The following is a 20,636-nucleotide window of genomic DNA, read 5'->3' as shown; positions in this document are numbered from 1 at the left end:
CAGCAGCTGCAAATGTCTGCAACGACTTGGTGCGATAGCCTGAGCCTCCTTCAGCACTGCTGCTCATCCTCTGCTTGTATATCCTATGCTGCGGGTATCGCCTCCGGCGCGGTGCAGCTCTGCTCTGCATCAGGTTGGTCGTAGGTTGGTGGTGGTGTTGTTGGTGTGCCTGGTGCTGCTGGTGTTGGGACTCATCGTGGTCCGACTCTGAGGTCCAAGGTGAGACGGTATAGTCGGCACCCATATTGATGTAGATGGCAGGTCAAGTAGAGATGAGAGAAGCAATCTGTCAGTGGTGTGATAGGTTGTTCCAATGAGGTGACAGTGGATCCCAACTTTGCTGGAAAGACCTGAACTTCTAGAAAGCTAAATCTGTGCTGACAATGCACTCCAGTGAGCCTCGAATGAATTTAAGATTGGGGCATTAAATGCTGCACCCCCGGTCGGTAACTTACGCTCCCATTAACGCCCCCTCTGGCCGCTAACTGAGGTGTTAGCTTTCAATCTCTGAATTTCCATCTCTTGTGCTTCTATTTCTAACTGTTCCTGCTTATTCTCTTTTTAATAAAACATTATCATAGACAGTATTAGCCACTGACTGTATCTGACCCACTGCATTCCAACAAGATTTTACCCTGTTTCCAATGAAACTGTTACTATATGTAACTACACCTTGGCCACATCATTTGCGGGTCTCTTCGATCAGAAGTGAGAAGCATAGCACAACAGCTTCTGCCCTTTCTCTACAAAGAATTCTTTATTCTCTACAGGACCATCCATGTTATCTTTCGCTGTTTCAAACAGCTCCTCCCTTCATCAGAGGCAAGAGCTCGTCAATTCCCTTAAATTCATCAATTTTTAATGTACATCGCATGTGGTCCACCAATTACATTGGTTGAGTCGTAAGCTCTTGCAAGGCTCCTCCAGCATTTTCTAATTCCTGTTTCAATCTCCTGTTCTCTGTTTGTAAAATATTCCCTTCCTGTATGGCCTGCTGACTCGCTAACCATTGTGCTGTAGCAGTGGTAGCTGCCAGTTGTAACTGAGCCAGGATAACCGATACATCCTCCAATCATTGTCAATGTGTCTCCTTACTCTGCACTTTTTTTTTAATGCTCTTTTCATTGCTTTTAATGTCAGCTTTTTACTCTTTGGAACAGGGTAAAATCTTGTTGGAATGAGGCGCATCAGATATGGTCAGTGGCTGCTACTGCCTATGATAATTTTTATTAAAAAGAGAATAAGCAGGAACAATTAGAAATAGAAGCATAAGGGATGGAAATTCAGAGATTGAAAGCTAAGGGCTGGATTTCCGGTTGTCTAACGCTGCACTGTGGGAGGTGCCGTCTTTCAGATGAGGCGTTAAACCAAGGCCCCATTGCTCTCTCAAGTGTTCGCAAAAGATCCCATGGCACTATTTTGAAGAAGAGCAGGGGAGTTATCCCCGGTGTCCTGGCCAATATTTATCACTCAATCAACATAACAAAAACAGATTATCTGGTCATTATAACATTGTTGTTTGTGGGAGTTTGCTTGTGCGCAAATTGGCTGCCTTGTTTCCCACATTACAACAGTGACTACACTCCAAAAGTGTTTAATTGGCTGTAAAGCGCTTTGAGGCGCCCGGTGGTCATGAAATGCGCTGTATAAATCCAAATCTTTCTTTCTTCTTTCTTATGCAATAGCTTTCACATTCTGCAATATTTCCAGCATTTGGTTGAAGTCAGCTTAAAACACAGTTCTATTCAGTATTATATTGGGGCCACCCTGTTCTTTTGTGATGTGTTTGGTTTATTAGGGGATAAGCTGTCAGTGTGCCGTTTTATGCAAACTATCTACAGTGGCGTGCGAGGGCGATAGAGTGTGGAGATACAGCTGCAAAAGAATTGTTTTTTTCCCCATAATTAATGTTGTGTTTGGTGTTACGGGGTGTTCAGGCTAATGCTATCTACATTTTTTTTAAAAAGTTAAACACAAGGAGATGGCAGTGCAGAAAATCCTCGTGATATGTGAGGAGGGCAAGATGTGGGCCCATCATGGGTCCTCTACATATCCACGGGCAGCACGTTTGCGCGGTGTCATTATATCGAGTCTTTTATGGCCCCGAACTGCTGCTGGTAGTGCGGCAGCCTGGGGAGCAGCATGGAGGCATACTACTTCAGGGAGCAGTGCGAGCTGGTGCAGGAGGGCGAGGGCAGCGAAGAGTGACGTCACCATAATCCAGGTCGGTGATTGAAGCATGGGCAGATAAAGCAAGAGCGACGAGGTCGGGGCGAAGGAATGGCAAAAGACTAGAGGGACGTGATCGGGGCTCAGGGGAGGCATGAATTTGGGGCCAGGGGCCGAGAGGCAGCACAAGCCAGTTCACACTGCAATACATGTTTCCAGTCGTCTTGGATAATCCTTGCCACTGGACCAAGACCTAGCTCTGTCAAGCCCATGTGGTGGCTGGTGTGCAATGGCCACCACACGTTAAAAAAATCCACGGACAGGCATCTTCCACCCTTGAGGATGTAGTTCGGGTCCTTCACTGAAACACCTGTGAACTCATCCTTTTTTGGTGTGGAAGCAAGTCATCCTCGTTTCGAGGGACCACCTATGATGATGACATCATGTCTCTACAGCAGAGGATCTCTGTGTTCAAGTAGCAATTTGCCACACTCCACAGCTTCAGAATTTGCCGACGACACAAAAGTAATAGGTTGGCAAATGGTGAGAGCGTGAAAGACTTCAGAAAGCCATAAGACAGGTTAGCGGAACAAGCAGAGGGCGGGTGCAATTTAACGTGGGATAACATGTTTTGGGAGGCAAGAATAAGGAATGGGAGTAAACAGTTAATAGAAGGATGTGGATGGGCAGAGTGAAGTGAGGGTTCAAATGTCTAATTCCCTGAAAGTACAAGTGCAGGCTGATAAAGGCAGAGAAAAGGCCACTAAATTTTGAGTTTCATAATTAGACGTGCAGAGTATAAGAATAATGATCAATTTATATAAAACGTTGCTTAAGCCCCAGTTAAAGTACTGTGTGCAGTTTTGACAACCACATTACAGAATGGACATAAGACCCATGCAGATGCATTAGGGTGATGCTCTGGGATGGGAAACTATATTTATGAGAAAAGGCTCAAGAGGCTAGGTTTATTTCCACTTGAGCAGAAAGGCTTAATATGGGTTTTTTAAATAATGATGGCCTATGAGGAAATTAATAAGGAAAGACTATTTTGAGATCTGGCTGTTTGTGAGTCTCTTTGAAGACTGCCAATGTCAGCAAAGTTCTGCAGGCTTTTAGCCTTGAGGGCTTAATACAAAAGCCCTCACTTGCTCGCGATCCCTTGACAGAGCAATCCTCACACTTTTACTAAGTATCAATTAAGGATTTCACTGCTCCACACATTAATGGTCAGGATTTTGTGGTTGTAATGACAGTGAAACTGTCAGCGTTTTCCATCATTACCTCTGTGAAACTGACAGCAACTTCTGGCGTCCGCACATGCACAGTTCGACACGGAAATCCGGAAGTTGCTGTCAGTGATTCCCTGTTCCTCCATAGGGTGCGCTTTTGAAGTCCTCGCAGATGGAAATCTTAGAAATCACTTGAATTGAAGAGAACTTCTACTTTTTACGTTCTAATCTCACTGTAAAAAATCTGGAAAAAGTTGAGCCTTGTTGAAAGAGTTGCAACTGGGTTTTTAACAGCGTACTAAGTCATAATTACTGCTGAACAACCTCTCCGGCCCTGAAAAACTAATTTTATATTTGTGGAGCATCCATTATAATAAAAATTCCATTGATTTTTAAAATAATAATGATTTATTTTTAAAGTTTTTTTTAATGATATTTCAGCTTCTACCTTAATCTCATGTGTACGTCCAATCTTTATTTTGCTCTCTGTGAAATAATTAACATAGAAACATAGAAACATAGAAAATAGGTGCAGGAGTAAGCCATTCGGTCCTTCGAGCCTGCACCACCATTCAATATGATCATGGCTGATCATGCAACTTCAGTACCCCATTCCTGATTTCTCTCCATACCCTTTGATCCCTTTAGCCATAAGGGCCACATCTAACTCCCTTTTGAATATATCTAATGAATTGGCCTCAACAACTTTCTGTGGTAGAGAATTCCACAGGTTCACAATTCTCTGAGTGAAGAAGTTTCTCCTCATCTCGGTCCTATATGGCTTAACTCTTATCCTTAGTCTGTGACCCCTGGTTCTGGACTTCCCCAACATCAGAAACATTCTTCCTGCATCTAACCTGTCTAAAACCATCAGAATTTTATAAAAGGACAATCAGTGCATTTTACTTCCTGGTTTGCTGTCTGTGAAAATTCTTCAGTGTGATTGGCTGCTTAGCCTGCATGATGACATTACTGTTGCTGGATGCCAGAAATCCCCAACATGGCGCCAAAATGGAATTAATGTCGAGGAAGATGAAATCCAAGAGATCGCTAGATCTTTGTGGGCAGCTTTCTTCAAGGTCACGGTGAGTGCCGTCACTTCGCCGGTGACTACAAAATCCAGGCCATTGTCTTTGTCGGGCTGCTGCTGTTCTGGTACCTCTGCAGCGTCCTCCCCAGAATCAGTCCCTTGAATTTGCGCTACTAAGGTACAATACTATGGTGTGTAATGGATGCTTAATGAGGACAAGAGATTACCTACCTTCTAGTGACCAACCAGCTTGCATAATGAAATGAGTCAGCTCCCAGCCAAATCAACCAACAGTGTTGACTTATGGAAGAGTCAAATAATTACCCTGGCCATCTCACACAATGTTTAATATAATATATCACACAATGTTTAACTACCTCTTTACAGAGCAATCCATAGAAAAGCTATTCCTTACCGAAAGACTCAATGATTAGAGATGCACTATCAGATCTGAAAAGTCTTTTCGAATGTATTTTATATCCTGCGTGATGTGACAGAATTCATTGCCAAAGATTGTATGGAGGCTTTGAGCAGGAGATCCTCTGTGTAATGTTTGGTAACGTGAGTGAAGGTAAGACCATGGCAAAAGTAGTGGATGTGAAAAATAACATTTATTAAAGAACTAACCAGTCGTTGTAATTCTTTCAGCCACTGGACTTTGAAACCAAGAGGACACACAGTCTGCTGCTGGAGGCAGTGAATAAATACGTTGACCGTCAGTTTGAGAACCTCAGATCCTTCAAGGACTGGACCAGCGTCAGGGTGACGGTGAAAGATGTCAACGAGCCGCCTGTGTTCAGCTCACAGACGAATGTGATAGACGTTCAAGAAGACGCCCACGTTGGAAGTATCATCGGCTCTATAACCGCCCGGGATCCTGACCTAATAAACAGTCCCATCAGGTACAGGTCTACATTCTGACTGCTTCGACTGTGTGTGGAAGTGGAAGTTGAGCCAAATATCTGGTGTGCCATCTATGTGCATGTGTATTTATAGCTGTATGTGTGTTGGAAATGTCTCATTAAATAAATACTCATTTATTCACTGTGTTTGCTGCTTAGGTCAACCTTGGCTCAGTGGGTAGCACTCAACCCTCTGAGTCAGATAGGTCATGGGTTCAAATCCCAGTCCAGAGACTTGAGCACGGAATCCAGGTTGGCACTTCATGAAATATCTGCGCTCCTCCAACTCTAGCCTCTTGTGTGTCCCCGATTTTAATTACTCCACCATTGGCAGCTGTGCCTTCAATGGCCTGGGCCCTAAGCTTTGGAATTCCCTCTCTAAACCCCTCTACCTCTCTCTGCTCCTTTAGATTGCTCTATAAAATCTATCTCTTTGACCAAGCTTTTGGTCACCTGTCCTAATATCTCTTTATGTAGCTTGCTGTCAAATCTTGTTGGATAGCGTACCTGTGAAGCGCCTTGGGACATTTCACTTCATTAAAGGTGCTATATAAGTGCAACTAGTTGGTGTTGTTGTCGCCAGGCTATTCAACTACAGAGGGCATCTCAGCCAAAACACAACCCTGTTCTCACCCAACACGTACAGTTGTTCAGTATCCAGCAGTATTCGCTCAATAATGCCCAGACTGGGAACACTGGATGATTACCTCTGTTCCTTTGAGGCTAAGTAATAACAGGAGATAAGAGGGGGAAAAAATACAAATCACCTACATGAAAGACCCTGTACAATGCTATCCTCTGGTGTGTAACTAATTTAAATTGTGCCCCAGTGAACAGTTCTGTTATTTGTCTTTTAATAGCTGTCAGTAACAGATTTATATCAGCATTAATAATCGAAGTAATCTAATAGTCATAACTAATTAACAATTAATTACCATTACCATTTAACAGCAGTTTAGGAAATAATCTCTTGTGCTACCAAGTGTTGAATTGCATACAGTCTCCCAAACTTACTCATTCTGGGATCAAGTTATTTAATAGTGAAGGGATTAAGCCGTGATTAACAAAATGAGCATAGTAAATTCTTGAAACATTAGTGTTTATATTTGACGTGCTGATTTTTACTGTGGGTAAATTTTGTGTATTAATATTAAGAAGTCAACAGAAGTAGTGCATCCAGTGGCCATATGCTGAGAGCTGTGGGCTAAAATGTCACTGCATTTGGATCGTGCCAAGTGCGAAGCATTCAGAGCAACGCACCACGTGGCTTTCAGTTGCTCTGTGCTTTACCTTTGCCATGCCGCACCCATTTGTTAATGTGCCCCCTCCATCTCCTCAAGTTGGTGATTCGACGCTGAGGTGTGTGCCAGCGGGCATCGGCTGGTGCCGCCATCTCATCCACGTGGCAGCTCTACACGTGTGACCCCAAACAGTGCTGTTTAATTCCCCTGAACTTGACCTCGCCCTCACCCACCGTCATTCAGGAATAGCCAAAGCTTGACAAAAGAGACTGACATCTTTCACTTCAACTCTTCGAACTACCAGTTCCCCTCAGTCTGCATGTTCTCCCTTCTCTCCTACACTTTGAAATGGACTATGACATATCTGCATATCGCCGCACCCACATTATTAAACTAAGTAGTTGGTCCCAAAGTTCCTATTAGAACGTCAATTGTCTAGCTCTTAATGTAGGTCATCCTCCCTCCAAATTAACCGTAATGTAATCTGCTAGTATAGAATCAAACAGCACAGAGGGAGGCCATTAGGCCCATGGTGCCTGTGCTAGCTCTCTGAAAGAGCGTCCACTTAGTTCCACTCCCCTGCTCTTACTCCATAGATTTTTTTTCCTTTTCTAAGTATATATCCAATAACTTTTTGAAAGTTAGTATTGAATCTGGTTCCATCACCCTTTCAGGCAGTGCATTCCAGATCACAACAACTCGCTGTGTACAAACATGTCTCCTCAGCTTCCCTTTTAGTCAATGATTTTAGATCTGTGACCTCTGGTTATCGACCCTCCTGCCAGTGAAAACAATTTCTCCCTTCTTCTTCTCCTTTGGCAGTCCTCCGGATTCGAGGATGACTTGCTTCCACACTAAAATGAGTTTGAAGGTGACCGACGAGACCAATGCGGGACTGACAGTCTCTGTCACAGGTGGGGCAGACAGTGGTTGGAGAGACGGGTGGGTGGGGTGCTTGATTTGCCGTGCGCTCCTTCCGCTGTTTCAGCTTGGCTTCCGCGTGCTCCTGACGAAGAGACTCAAAGTGTTCGGTACCTTCTCAAATGCTTCTCCTCCACTTGGAGAGGTCTTGGGCCGTGGATTCCCAAGGTGGGGATGTTACATTTTTTTAAGGAGGCTTTGAGGGTGTCCTTGAAGCATTTTCTCTGCCCTCCTGGGGCTCGCCTGCCGTGACTAGCTCGGTGTAGAGCGCTTGTTTCGGGTGTTTAGAATCGGGCACGCGGACAATCTTCCTATCTACTCTATCAAAACCCCTTGAAACATCGAAATGTAACACAAGAATGGCTTTGATCTGTGGCCTTTGATGACTTGCCCCCACTTTCTGTTGCTTTTCACTACTGGCTCTTGATTGTCTGTTGCTCTTCTACTTCTTGCAACCACTTTAATTTAAGCTGTGAGCAAGTTATAGATTCAATCAACCAGACACAATATAAAATCGCCACAGGCCACCTGGCCAGGTTGCAGCGCGCCTCAGAATCTTTACAGAATGAGTGAGCTGACAGACAGGACCGTGGACAATGTTTTCAACAGCACCTGAGGGCTGGAGAGAGCCATCAGCAAGCATAGGGAAGGATTCTATTGTGATTATTAACCATTCATTAACATATTCTGAATATTAACCAGATGAATTAAATACTGGGGAGTATCTCACAGCTGTTTAAAATACACATTGAAAGAATGCTTTACATCTTGCTTGTGACACAACCTTTGGAATAATGTGTGCAATTGGACACTTTATTTATAATTAAGATCAACTTTACACTGGAAAAAGCTGAGAGAACAGCGATAAGGGCAATTAGCAAAACATTCAGCCCAAGTTTCCACATGATATGCGCCTGATTTTTAGGAGCAACTGGTGGAGAACGGACTATCTTAGAAATCACAATTCTCCACATTTTTTTTTCTGCAGTTCTAGTGAGGTAGAACAGTTCTACTTTGGAACAGAATTTTTTCTTCAAAAGGGGGCGAGTCCGGCCACTGACGCCTGATTTCAAAGTTTCCACAGTGAAAACATACTCCAAACTAAAGTAGAATGGAGCAAGTGAAGATTTTTGTAGAACTGAAAAAACTTGTTCTACACATTAAAAAAATCAGGCGCAGGTTACAAATTAGGCGTCCAGAACGAGGTGGGGGCGGGGGGGGAGGGGGAAGGGAAGTCATTAAATTCTACAATCAATCCTTATTTATATTTCTACAAATATTATACAAATAAATCCAACCTGAATAAACATTTATAAGCAAAGAAAAGATTAAATAAACCATCTTCCTACCTGTGTGAAAGTGTTTCAGCCATCGTTCGTTGCCGCGGGGGGTGGGGAAGGAAACCGCCGTTTGCCGCCGCGGAGGGGAGGGAGGGGAAGGAGACAGCCGTGTGCCGCCGCGGAGGGGAGGGAGGGGGAGGAAACCGTCGTTTGTTGCCGTGGAGGGTGGGGAGGGGAAGGAGACAGTGAGAAGGCTGCAAGATGCCTCAGTGCTGATGTGCTGATGGCAATGTGCTTTTATTAAAAAATGTTCAAAAATTAAACAGCTACAAAGAACTACAAAAATGGCCGAGTGCCAATGTTTTTTTCACACTGAGCATGCGCGAACGCTCCAACGCGCACGCGCAGCGTTGCCGGCAGGAAAAAAACTAATTTAAATAGTACCCGCCCCCTCCCACTTACAAAATCGGCACGAGTGTAGGCTCCGCCCCCCCGGGTGACATGCCAAACAGACAAGGAGCTGCAAAGCGCTCGAGAATAGCGCGTTTTTTTTCTGGCGCCGTTTTAGGCGCGAAAAACGGGCGCCCAGCTCGGAGGGGGCCCGTTTTTTATCCTGTGGAAACTTGGGCCCTATAAGTTATGGGCAGAAGCTTACCGAATTGAGCATGTATTCATTGCAGTAAAGAATTTAACGGCAGTGCCTGATTTGCATGGCAAACCTCTGTTTCCCACCCACAGCCAGCCAGATTGACAGACTAGCTGGCTGCAAACAGGTAGGCTGTTAGGAAAGGAGGGTGGGAGGGATCACATGTGTGCCAGTCCGGGGGCGGGCAGTTCGGAGAGAATGATCGGAATCTGGAGCAGGACTGGAGGAACGGGGTGGGGGGGTTCCAGCCAGATTGGGGGCTGTTGGAACGTGGGAGAGAGGGGGTTCAGAGCATCATTGGAAGGCCAGGAGTAGAGTGGGGAAGAGGAGGATGGGGGGGACGAGGGAAGGCAGACGATACTGGAGGTCTGGAGGAGCATGGCGTAGGGGGAGAACACGTGGGGCGATCGGAGGCGTAGGGGAGGCGCGGATCGGCGGAGTCATGGCAGGGGTCTCTGATCGTGTGGTGTGGGTTTAGTAGGGGCACCGTATCCAGGGGGAAAGGCACTTACCTCTTGGATCCAGCTGTCCTCGCCTTCCATTAGCTGGCGGGTTTCCTGAGGCCTGAGAAACTCGACCAGCCACCATTAAATTTAGAGTGGTGGTTAACTCTGAGGCATGCACTCCCGTCCCGCCTCCATTAAAACCAAAAGCGGGCAGGTTGGAGGTGGGTTCTGGTCGGGATTCAGAGTTTTAACATTTTAACTTCCCACAGGACCCCAGCCCACACGTATTGGGGCTTAAAATTTATTTCGAAGGGTAGTGACTGTTATTATGTAGCATGGGACAACATGAGAATAAAACAGATGATTCAAATTAAACTGACTATTACACTCAGTAAAAATGGACGACTTTCAAAGCAAGACGCGAGAAGTTCGACTTTTGTGCTGCTATGGCCACACACACACATAGTAGGTTGCTAGGGTAGAAAGCACCAAATCGCCAGTCTTTTTCGGGACGTTATGAATGGAGTCTTCACTGTTTTAACTGCTCTTGGTGGTCAGGAAGGTACTTCAGCATTTTGCCTTCTCTCAAGGAGATCGTGTATGCAAGTCAGAGTCACATACAAGCTGCCTTGATTCCAGCGGTACAAAGTATTATGGTCAGTTTCTAGCATTGATGGGAAAGTTAGAACCCGAGGAATTGTGAGAAAAGGGAGAAATATTTACAAACCCCAGAGATAAAAGGAATCGCAGTCACTCTCCATGAAGACAAACCATTTGGGAATTGAAAGCACCAGGTGAAAGAAATAGATACGGAGTAGGCACCACACTCGTTCTCTCATTTTAATGATACCAGATTAAAGCAGGCCTAGATAGGTGGGATAAAAAGATTTCTCTCTCTCTCTCTCTCTCCTCTCTCTCAGATGTAAGGTTCCTAAGTGAAATGAATTGGTGCTAATCAACCAATTTGGTCACGACTGATGGTACATAGCTGGCCATAATTCAGGATTGATTGGTTTTTCTATTTCATGCCTAATTGTTCTGCTTAGAATTTCAGGAAGAACTGTCTTAATGTTCCCTTGATGCAAAGTCTAATTAACATCACAGAACTGAATTTAGACTAGGTTTTGTTCCCAGCACCAACCCTCTTCATCACACATACAACTCTTAGGGGAGAAATTTAACTCCCAAAAACCGGGTGCGTTTGGGTCAGGTGGGCCGCTAGAAAGTCTCAAATTTGAAGCCAGCCCACCACAAACCTCCCTTTTAACTGAGGCTGAATGGGGTTGCAGGTGACCAATGCGCTCCCAGGCGGCGGGTTACACATTCACATATTTTAACGCAATGTGCCTTAGATTTTACTTCCATTTTAAACTGAACACTGGCTGGGTGATTTCCCCATAGCCTACTACGCTAACCTGTTCCCCCCACCCCACCGCTCCCCGCGATCCGATCTTCCCCTTCCCCAACCCCCAATCGTACCGATCCCTCCCTCCTCTGCATTCCCCAGCTGAGGCCTCCAATCACCCAGCCAGCCCTTTCCATCTCCCTCACCGACCCTTCCAATCTCCCCCCCCTACCGACCCTTCCACTCTCCCCCCCCACCGACCCTTCCACTCTCCCCCCCCCGACCTTTCCAATCTCCCCCACCTTGACTCTTCCAATCTCCCCCCCCGAACCTTCCACTCTCATCGACCCCTGACCCTTCCAATCTCCTCCCCCCCCCCGACCCTTCCACTCTCCCCGACCCCCGACCCTTCAAATCTCCCCCACCCTGACCTTTCCAATCTCCCCTTTTGGTTGGATGAGGGCTTTGGGCTTCAGATCACCTCACCCAATAATTTGAATAAAACTTAGTTTAATTCCTAGTTTTCGTTCAGCTGTTTTAGATGAAAACATTATGTTATTATTAGATGAGGGGGGAAGAGGGGTTGGGCTGATTTATCCAATTTGCATTTTATATTCTCAGTAATGCTCTTAATCCATTGTTGTTGGATGATGATTTGACAGGTACTCTATCGACCGTAACACTGACTTGGAGAGAATATTTAATGTGGACGCCAACACCGGAGACATCACCATTGCCAAACGACTGGACCGAGAGACAGCGGGCTGGCACAATATCACCGTGATCGCGATGGAAGCAGGTACGTGACTCTCTGAACATACCCATTTGGTCTCCAATCACTTTAGCTCGATCGAAAGGACGAGATAATCCACTGGCTGGTTCCAATTTGCATGGTGAAAATATTTCTGTGTATGCGAGAAACAAAATCAAGAGCTAAATAGGCACAGGATATTTATAGAGAGGAGCCAGGTGCAAAATAGAACAAATAAGGATGTAATAATGGGTAAAATGCACAGAGAGAACAAATGTAGCACAGAGTGAGGAAAACTGATAGAGGGGAAAGTGGGAGCAGGGAGTCCGATAAACTATATTGCATAACTTCATCCAAGGGATAGATGGTAAGCACAAGCAATAAAACAGTCAGAAGAATTATTCAGAAGTAAATGGGCCCGGGAGGCATCAACCTCCATAGGTTTGCTAAGTATAAGTGATTGCCTTGAGTCTTCACAGGCCTCTAAGTTATGGACTTTATTGTGTTTGAATATACAGCCTTATGTTATCACTTTGTATTTGTCGCAGTTTTTAAAAGGCATGTCGAATACCACAGATGCAACCACTGATAAACACGAAAATGATGACTGTAGTGTCTAACCTCAGAATATTTTATCCACCAGTTTCATATTCAAAGCAGCACAGTTCTGTCTTCACATCCCTGAAGTGATCCCTTGAACACTTTCCCAAAACGTCAGCCCTGTAATAAGAATGAACCTAATGAACTGAATAATGTTTTCTCAGCAAATTTCTCATGTGTTCATGTTTTTAGTTCCTCTTATAAGGCCATCATCTTCTCCGTTCCACATAAACACCCAGTTACACATCTACCTCATGCCTTGGGTTTATTTTCTTGACTCAGGGCCTAGACTTATGGCTATGATAGATTATGAAAGCATTCAAAGGGGTAGACGTGGAGAAGATGAGGAGAAACAAAAACTAGGGCCCATAGATGCAAGATAGTCACTAATAAATCCAATTTGGAATTCAGGAGTGTTGTGTACATAAATAAACAGACTAACTGAAACAGGAGTAATGTAACTTAACTGTGTCCTTTATAGCAACTCCCAAAATGGTGACCCAAAACCAGCATGAACCAGCATGTTTACAGCAACTGTGAATAGCTCTTGGAGGGTCCTAATGCCTGTCTAGTGAGGGTTCGTGCAACAAATAAATCGAGTATGAACACGACAAGGAGAAACCTCTTTACCCAGAGAGTATATAGAGTGTGGAACTTGCTACCACAGGGAGTAGTTCAGGTGAATAGCATAGAGGAAGCTAGATATACACATGAGGGAAAAAAGGTTAGACAGAAAGGAGTGGGAGGAGTCTCGTGTGGAGCATAAATACCAGCATGGACTAGTTGGGCCAAATGGCCTGTTTCTGTGCTGTAATTCTATGTGATGGCCTTATACTGTTGGTATTTCTTTTTCACTTTGGTTTCCATGCCAGTGTTGTACATTTCTCTTGTGGTTGTTAAGTGTGAACTTAATAATTCTATTTCTTGGCCAGCATTCTTCAAAGTGAGTTTGAATACATAGAAGTGGCTGAGTTTGGATGATATGACTGACCCATGGTTCAATTCACCGTATCTCCTTACTCCAAACAATTTCTGTTTAATGTGCACAACACTCCTCTAACATCTGGTCCCGGGCATCTAATTCATTTTTCTCATTTCATCCGCGCAGTAAAAATACATTTCTGAGTAGATATCCTCCAACTGACGGGAGGCATAAACTCATCTGGGAGACGATGTTTAGCTTCTTGTCACTAGAGGGTGATCTCACACTCTTTACTCATAGCTTCGTGTACCGAGAGCAATGTCAACGCAAGAAGCTTTATTTAATTGCAGCCCTTTCATTTAAAAAGCTATTTTTTTTTCCCTATGTGCAACAGATTTTATCGCTTCCTGATGTCTCCATGATCTAGTGCACATTCATTGTGGAGTTGGATCAGAATGGTCCCTGGCTTCCTCTTCATGCTGATCATAGTCAGAGCAGTGGTTAGCGCCGAGGGAGGGAAAGACATCCTAATCAGGATGGTTCCCGCTCCGGATGAATCCCTCACGAGCGATGTCCGCATGTGTCAGATGAGGACAAAATCAGCCGCAGCTGTGTTTCCCTCCATGATTGATTTCCCTGCCGACACCGACTGTCTTGCCACATTAAAAAATGGCCCCCTGTACGAGGTCGCAAAAGCTGATCTGCACCTGTGGAAATTTGGAGTGGGGGAGGAGGAGGGTTGCTTGGGTTGTTGGGGAGCGATATACATTGTGAGTATATCCATACTCATTGGAGTTTAGAAGTGATTTTATGAAACGTATAAGATTCTGAAGAGGCTTGACAGGGTAGATGCAGAGAGGATGTTTCCCCTCATGGGGGAATGTAGAACTAGGGGGCCATAGTCTCAGAATAAGGGGCCGCCCATTTAAAACAGAAATGCGGATTAATTTCTTCTCTCAGACGGTTGTGAATCTTTGGACTTCTCTACCTCAGAGAGCTGTGGAGGCTGGGTCATTGAATATATTTAAGATGGAGATCGACAGATTTTTGAAGAATAAGGGAGTCAATGGTTATGGGGAGCGGGCGGGGAAGTGGAGTTGAGGCCAAGATCAGATCCGCCATGATCGTATTGAATGGTGGAGCAGGCTCGAGGGGCCAAATGGCCTACTCCTGTTCCTATTTCTTATGTTTCTTATGTGAGGTAATCCTATAGAATTCCAGCACCATAACCACTAGGCTAGCCTGCCGAGCTCATTCAATGCAAATATCAGGAGTAAATGTATTGTTGGTTTTGCTTCATATCTGTGCCTGGTTGAACAAAACACATGCCATTGTCTGTTACCATGGATTCCTGTGCAGAGCTTTATTTTATGAATTCACCTTGTTGAAAATCTAACAGTGTAATTTCCAACTGCTGACTGGTGTTAAAATCCAATCTTGTTGAAAAGCGTAACCATTGGAATGTGACAAGATTCTGAGGCCATTATTTTGTATTTCTAGAGATATTAGTCTGCTCAGGTTATGATTATCAAGGAGAACCTTCAAAGAGACTGCTCCAACATCAAAGGGCATTGTAATCAGTCCGCAGTCTTCTAATCTTCATGCCTCTACAAGAGATGGTGGTGGATACAGCTTCATAATCAGACAGTTTACATAGGCACCACCAGAGCCTGTGCCATTTTTATGAACAGCACGGTTTGTATGTAGCGTAAGTTTAAAAACAATAACAGCTTGCATTTATAAATCACCGTTAACAGAGTAAATCGACCCAAGGCACCTCATATGAGCATAATAAAAAAATTTTAAATTGACACCGCGTCAAAGAAGGAGGCATTAGGACAAGCGACTAATAGCTTGGTCAAAGAGGTAGGTTTTAAGGAGCATCTTAAAAGGAGGAGGTGTGACAGGGAGATTTAGGGAGGGAATACTAGATGTTTGAAGTTACAGCCGCCAATGATGGAGCGAAGGAAGTGGGGGATTCAAAAGAGACGAGAGTTGGGGCTGCAGGATGGCAGCAGGGTCGAGGCGAGGGCCGCCATCGTTGGGCCGACCGCAGAGTCAGCTGACAGAACAATATGGCGGCCCACAGCTCAAAGGGCCTACCCTTTAAGGGGCGCCCCGGCGGCGGATGTCGTCCCGCTTCGCGACCCATGAAACTGGCGGTGACATCGGCCGGCACCATCCTCGCCGCCTGCTGGGCAATTCCCCCCGCGGGGCGCAAAGGGGTCAGTGCGCATTGCGATGACGTCATCGCCGTACGTGTGCCAGCCCTAGGCTAAATCCCCACCCCCCCCCCCCCAAACCTCCAGGGCAATTTCCTCGGAGGCTCTATCGATCTCTTCCCCCGGGCGCCCCTGGAAGGTACTAATGGGGCTATTAAAAAAAAGGGCAATTTCATCCCCAAATGTTCCCTCTATTCAGCCAGCACCTGCTATTGCTTCCCCCCCACCCTTCGCTTCCCCCACCGTTAGCCGCCACCTTCTTCCCCTCCATCTTGTTCTTCCCCTCACTTTATCACTCTCCCCACACTACCATCCCGCCCCCACGTCAGCCAATTGAACCATAAATCACCTGCCAGAGATGAATCTTGTCATTCACCACAGGACCAGGGTGGTCCCTCTACTGATGGAGTCAGTCTACCTTTAATCCAATAATGTAAGAAAGCTGTGAACAAATGTTTGCTATTTGGCAGACTGTGGTTAACAGTTCTTAGATCGCCTTGCACTTGTGTGGCACGAATGTTATTTGCCATTTATCAGCCCAAGATCTGATGCAGGTATGGACTGCTTCATCATCTGAGGAGTTGCGAATGGCAATGAACACTGTGCACTCATCAGCGAACATCCCCACTTCTGACCTTATGATGGAAGGAAGGTCTTTGACGAAGCAGCTGAAGATGGTTATGTCTGGGACACTGCCCTGAGGAACTCCTGCAGCGATATCCTGGGACTGTGATGATTGAACTCTAACAACCACAACATCTTCCTTTGTGTTAGGTAGGATTTCAGCCCTTGGAGAGTTTTCCCCCTGATTCCCAGTGACTTCAATTTTACTAGGACTCCTTGTTGCTATATTCAGTCAAATGCTGCCTTGATGTCAAAGGCAATATGAAAGGTGAGCTGAGAGTGACTGTTCTTGACATCAAGGCAGCATTTGACCGAGTGAAGCATCAAGGAGTCCTAGTGAAACTGAAATCAATGGGAATCAGTGGGAAAACTCTCCACTGGCTGGAGTCATATCTAGCACAATGGAAGATGGTTGTGGTGGTTGGAGGTCAATCATCTCAGCCCCAAGATATCGCTGCAGGATTTCCTCAGGGCAGTGACCTAGGCCCAACCATCTTCAGCTGGTTCATCAATGATCTTCCCTCCATCATAAGGTCAGTCACGGGGATGTTCGCTGATGATTGCACAATGTTCAGTGCCATTCGCAAATTTCCAGGTAATGAAGGATTCCATGACCGCATGCAGCAAAACCTGGATGACATTCAGACTTGGACTGATAAGTGACAGGTATCATTCGTGCCACACAAGTGCCATCCAATGACTATCTTCAACAAACGAGAGTCTAACCACCACCCCATGATATTCAATGGCATTACCATCGCCGAATCCTCCACCATCAACATCCTGGGGGTCACCATTGACCAGAAATTTATCTGGACCAGCCATATAAATACTGTGGCAAGAAGAGTGTCTCATCTCCTGACTCCCCAAAGCCCTTCCACCATCTATTATGGCACAAGTCAGGAGTGTGATGGAATACTCTCCACTTGCCTGGATGAGTGGAGCTCCAACAACACTCAAGAAACTCGATACCATGCAGGACAAAGCAGCCCAATTCATTGGCACCCCATGTACCACTTTAAACATTCACTCCCTCCACCACCGGCGCACCGTGGCTACAGTGTGTACCATCTACAAGATGCACTGCAGCAACTTGCCAAGGTTTCTTTGGTAGCACCTCCCAAACCCGTGACTTCTATCATCTAGAAGGACAAGGGCAGTAGGCGCATGGGAACATCACCATCTCCAAATTCACCTCCAAGTCACACAGCATCCTGACTTGGAAATATATCGCCATTTCTTCATTGTCGCTGGGTCAAAATCCTGGAACTCCTTCCATAACAGCACTGTGGGAGTACCTTCACCACACGGACTGCAGTGGTTCAAGAGGGCCACCTCCACCTTCTCGAGGGCAATTAGGGATGGGCAATAAATGCCGGCCTTGCCAGCAATGCCCGCATCCCATGAACGAATAAAAGAAAAGAACAGGTGCAGCTTTTGTGTGTGGGGTGCCACACATGCAGTTTTGGACTAACAGTTGAGATCTGATTTAACAGCCTTGAAATGTGACCAAAGAAATGTTTATGTGATTTTTTTTGCCACTTCCTTCAATGGAATAATAGTATCTGTGATCCTGGTAACATCTGGCATCTCTTTGTCCAAGAGATGGGGAAACTCTTCCTCACGTCACAACATCTCATGTTGGGGCATCCTGTAATTGACGGCTGGAAGGGTGATATCCATAGGCTCTGTCAGAGTTGGCGTTACCCTTTTCAAGTATCTGCCAGTGTGAGATGGTTGCAGTCTGGAATTTGACCAATGTCCCGTCCTGGATTTAGCAGAAGGTGCCAACTCTATTTGCACCAGGTGTCGTGCCGGGATGTCCTGCCCACGGCCCCGGAGACTGAAAATCTGGTGCTCAAAGACTTGCCTGAATTTCATGGGTCTCGAGGTTTGAAGAGGGCCATTTTAGTGCTGTTGTCTGATAAATCGTAAATGAGAATACCCAGATCTGTCAGCACCAACATATAATAGAAACATTATATGTAATGCACCTGAGTACATGTAATGCACCCGAGCAGCTCTTAAAGACCAAAGCATTGCACACCCAGGTATAATATGAAATGAAAGCACTCACGAGCTGCAAATTGCACCACAGATCTGCTGATGGCACTTCTGCATTTTCAGTATAGATTCTGTGGTGTAGCAGACAGGACTTTTTACTGGTCAGCACCTCCTGTCGTTTGGTAGAATCAAGTAACGGCAGTGTTTTATGGGCTAAGTACTTACTGAAAGTTACATTTAGAACAGCAAGCAGCTCTACTTTAAAAAGTCAGACATCAAGGGTGAATTCGTTCCGGTTTTTAGCTTCTCTTCACTTAGGGTGCACTCTCTGTCCAAATGCAGCATCAGTTTGAGGTGGTTCCAACAATCATCAAAGCTGCAGTAATTGTGGAGACACAGTCTGAATCCGTAGTCGGCCTGATATTAGAGTGAAGTGGGGTGAGTCTCCCGGAAAAAAACAGTCTCCTTGACTTCACTTCAGAGTCAGTTCAGGCCTTAATACCCTTTACACTGCCTAGGTTTAGCTTCAGCATGAAGCGCGAACCACTTCACACCAACACTCAAACTGTCATGTAAATAGCACCATGATGGGTTAAAAGTAAAATACAATTCTAAATTTAGAGCAGCTTTCATTTAATGCACAGAGCATTTTTATCGCACCATCTACATTTAAAAAAATACAAGTTTCAAGGTGAATGTTTTACTGAGGCTGCTAGAATTACTTTATCAGCAAACAGTATTGGTTCTTACTTATGTAGAAGTTGTCCATTTGTAACTTTTTTTCAAAGGCAAAATACTGCGGAGGCTGTAAATCTGAAATAAAAACAGAAAATGCTGGAAATACAGCAGCTCAGGCAGCATCTGTAGCGGGAGAGAAACAGAGTTAACGTTTCAGGTCGATGACCTTTTTTTGCTGTGCAGACAAAATAATAAAAATTGTCATGTATTCAGCTATTATTGTAACCCATGTATAAGCTGACCTAGGTTGTACACCTTGAGAACATTGACCACAGGGGGCGAACTTGTGGGAGACACTCCTAACGTGGACTTTCAGGTATGAAAGGGGAAGCTCCACCAACCTTCAGTCTCTTGAAGTCTTGGTAATAGAGTGAGCTTCTCTCAAGTATGGGCCTCGTGTGCATTTATATTGTATAGTAAGGACATATCAAAAATGAATTAGAGGCATTAACTGATCATTAGAGGAGCTTATCTCAGAATCAATAGTTATTATATAAAGTTGAAGCATTCTCTTAAATAATGAGCTCCTTTGGATTTGGTGGTTAATTCATGCAGTGCATTGACCTGCAGTCATTTTATCCTGCGACCTTGGGTTTAACTCCAGCCAGTCTGATGGATGAAAGACTCCGGGGCTGAAATTCAGGTGCACCAGAAATCTGGCGCACCTTTGAGTTTTTAACTGGTGCTCACCGCTGGAACTCTTGGTGCAGTGAGTAGATCCATTTTCACTTTGAATTTTTTTCAAAGTCCTACAGGAAATGGATCATAATGGGGGGTGGGCCTTAGACTGAAAGCCAGGTTGACTGGCTGAAAATGGGTCGGTGGAGCAGTCCGCCGCTGTCAATCAACGTGGTGCTGTCACAGCGCGTGTGCGTCACCACGCTCTCTCCCCTCCGTTCAAGGGGAGAGATTCAAGCATTTTTTAGCTTTGACCACTGGGCCACCAGAGAGGATTTCAGGCTGGCCAGCGGCCTGGCACCCAAGAGGGGGTGCCAGGCTGCCTGTTGGCGACCTGGCCGAACCCGGGGCCAGTATTTTGCTGGCCGTTTGGCAAGTCTTTGGGACGCTGAATTTCGGTCCCTCTATCTGTTTGCCAATTGTCAGGGTTCCACTATATAGCTCTAATGTGTACGGTAGTGCAGTGGTTATGTTACTGGATTAGTCCTCCAGAGAGCGGTTATGTTCAACTTATATAAAACCTTGGGTAGACCACACTTGGAGTACTGTGCACAGTTCTGGTCTCCATATTACAAACAGGATAGAGAGGCATTGGAAAAGATGCAAAAACCATTTACATGGATGATACCAGAACTGAGAGGTTATAACCATCAGAATCGATTGAAAAGACTGGGGCTCTTTTCTCTGGAAGAGAGAAGGCTGAGGTGTAACCTAATAGAGGTCTATAAAATTATGAAGGGGTTTGCTAGGGTAGACCTAGAGAAGATCTTTCCACTTGTGGGAGAGTCCAAAACTAGGGGTCACTAATAAATCCAATAAGGAATTCAGGAGAAACCCAAGGGTGATTAGAATATGGCACTTGCTGGCTAATAAATTCAAATATAG

General features: G+C 45.2%; 1 protein-coding gene across 1 annotated transcript in view; it reads left to right on the top strand.

Annotated features, from left to right (window-relative positions):
* LOC139276996 (cadherin-22-like) overlaps nt 1–20,636 on the top strand; it is a 750,218-nt gene that overhangs the window by 458,848 nt on the left and 270,734 nt on the right. Inside the window, exons 6-7 of the mRNA XM_070894995.1 lie at nt 5,080–5,333; nt 11,875–12,011. Coding sequence (XP_070751096.1) covers nt 5,080–5,333; nt 11,875–12,011 — 391 coding nt within the window. The remainder of the gene's footprint in view (nt 1–5,079; nt 5,334–11,874; nt 12,012–20,636) is intronic.

The sequence above is a fragment of the Pristiophorus japonicus genome, chromosome 12, assembly GCF_044704955.1.
Source record: "Pristiophorus japonicus isolate sPriJap1 chromosome 12, sPriJap1.hap1, whole genome shotgun sequence".
Classification (NCBI taxonomy): domain Eukaryota; kingdom Metazoa; phylum Chordata; class Chondrichthyes; family Pristiophoridae; genus Pristiophorus; species Pristiophorus japonicus.
This window is presented reverse-complemented; position numbering and strand designations above follow the sequence as displayed.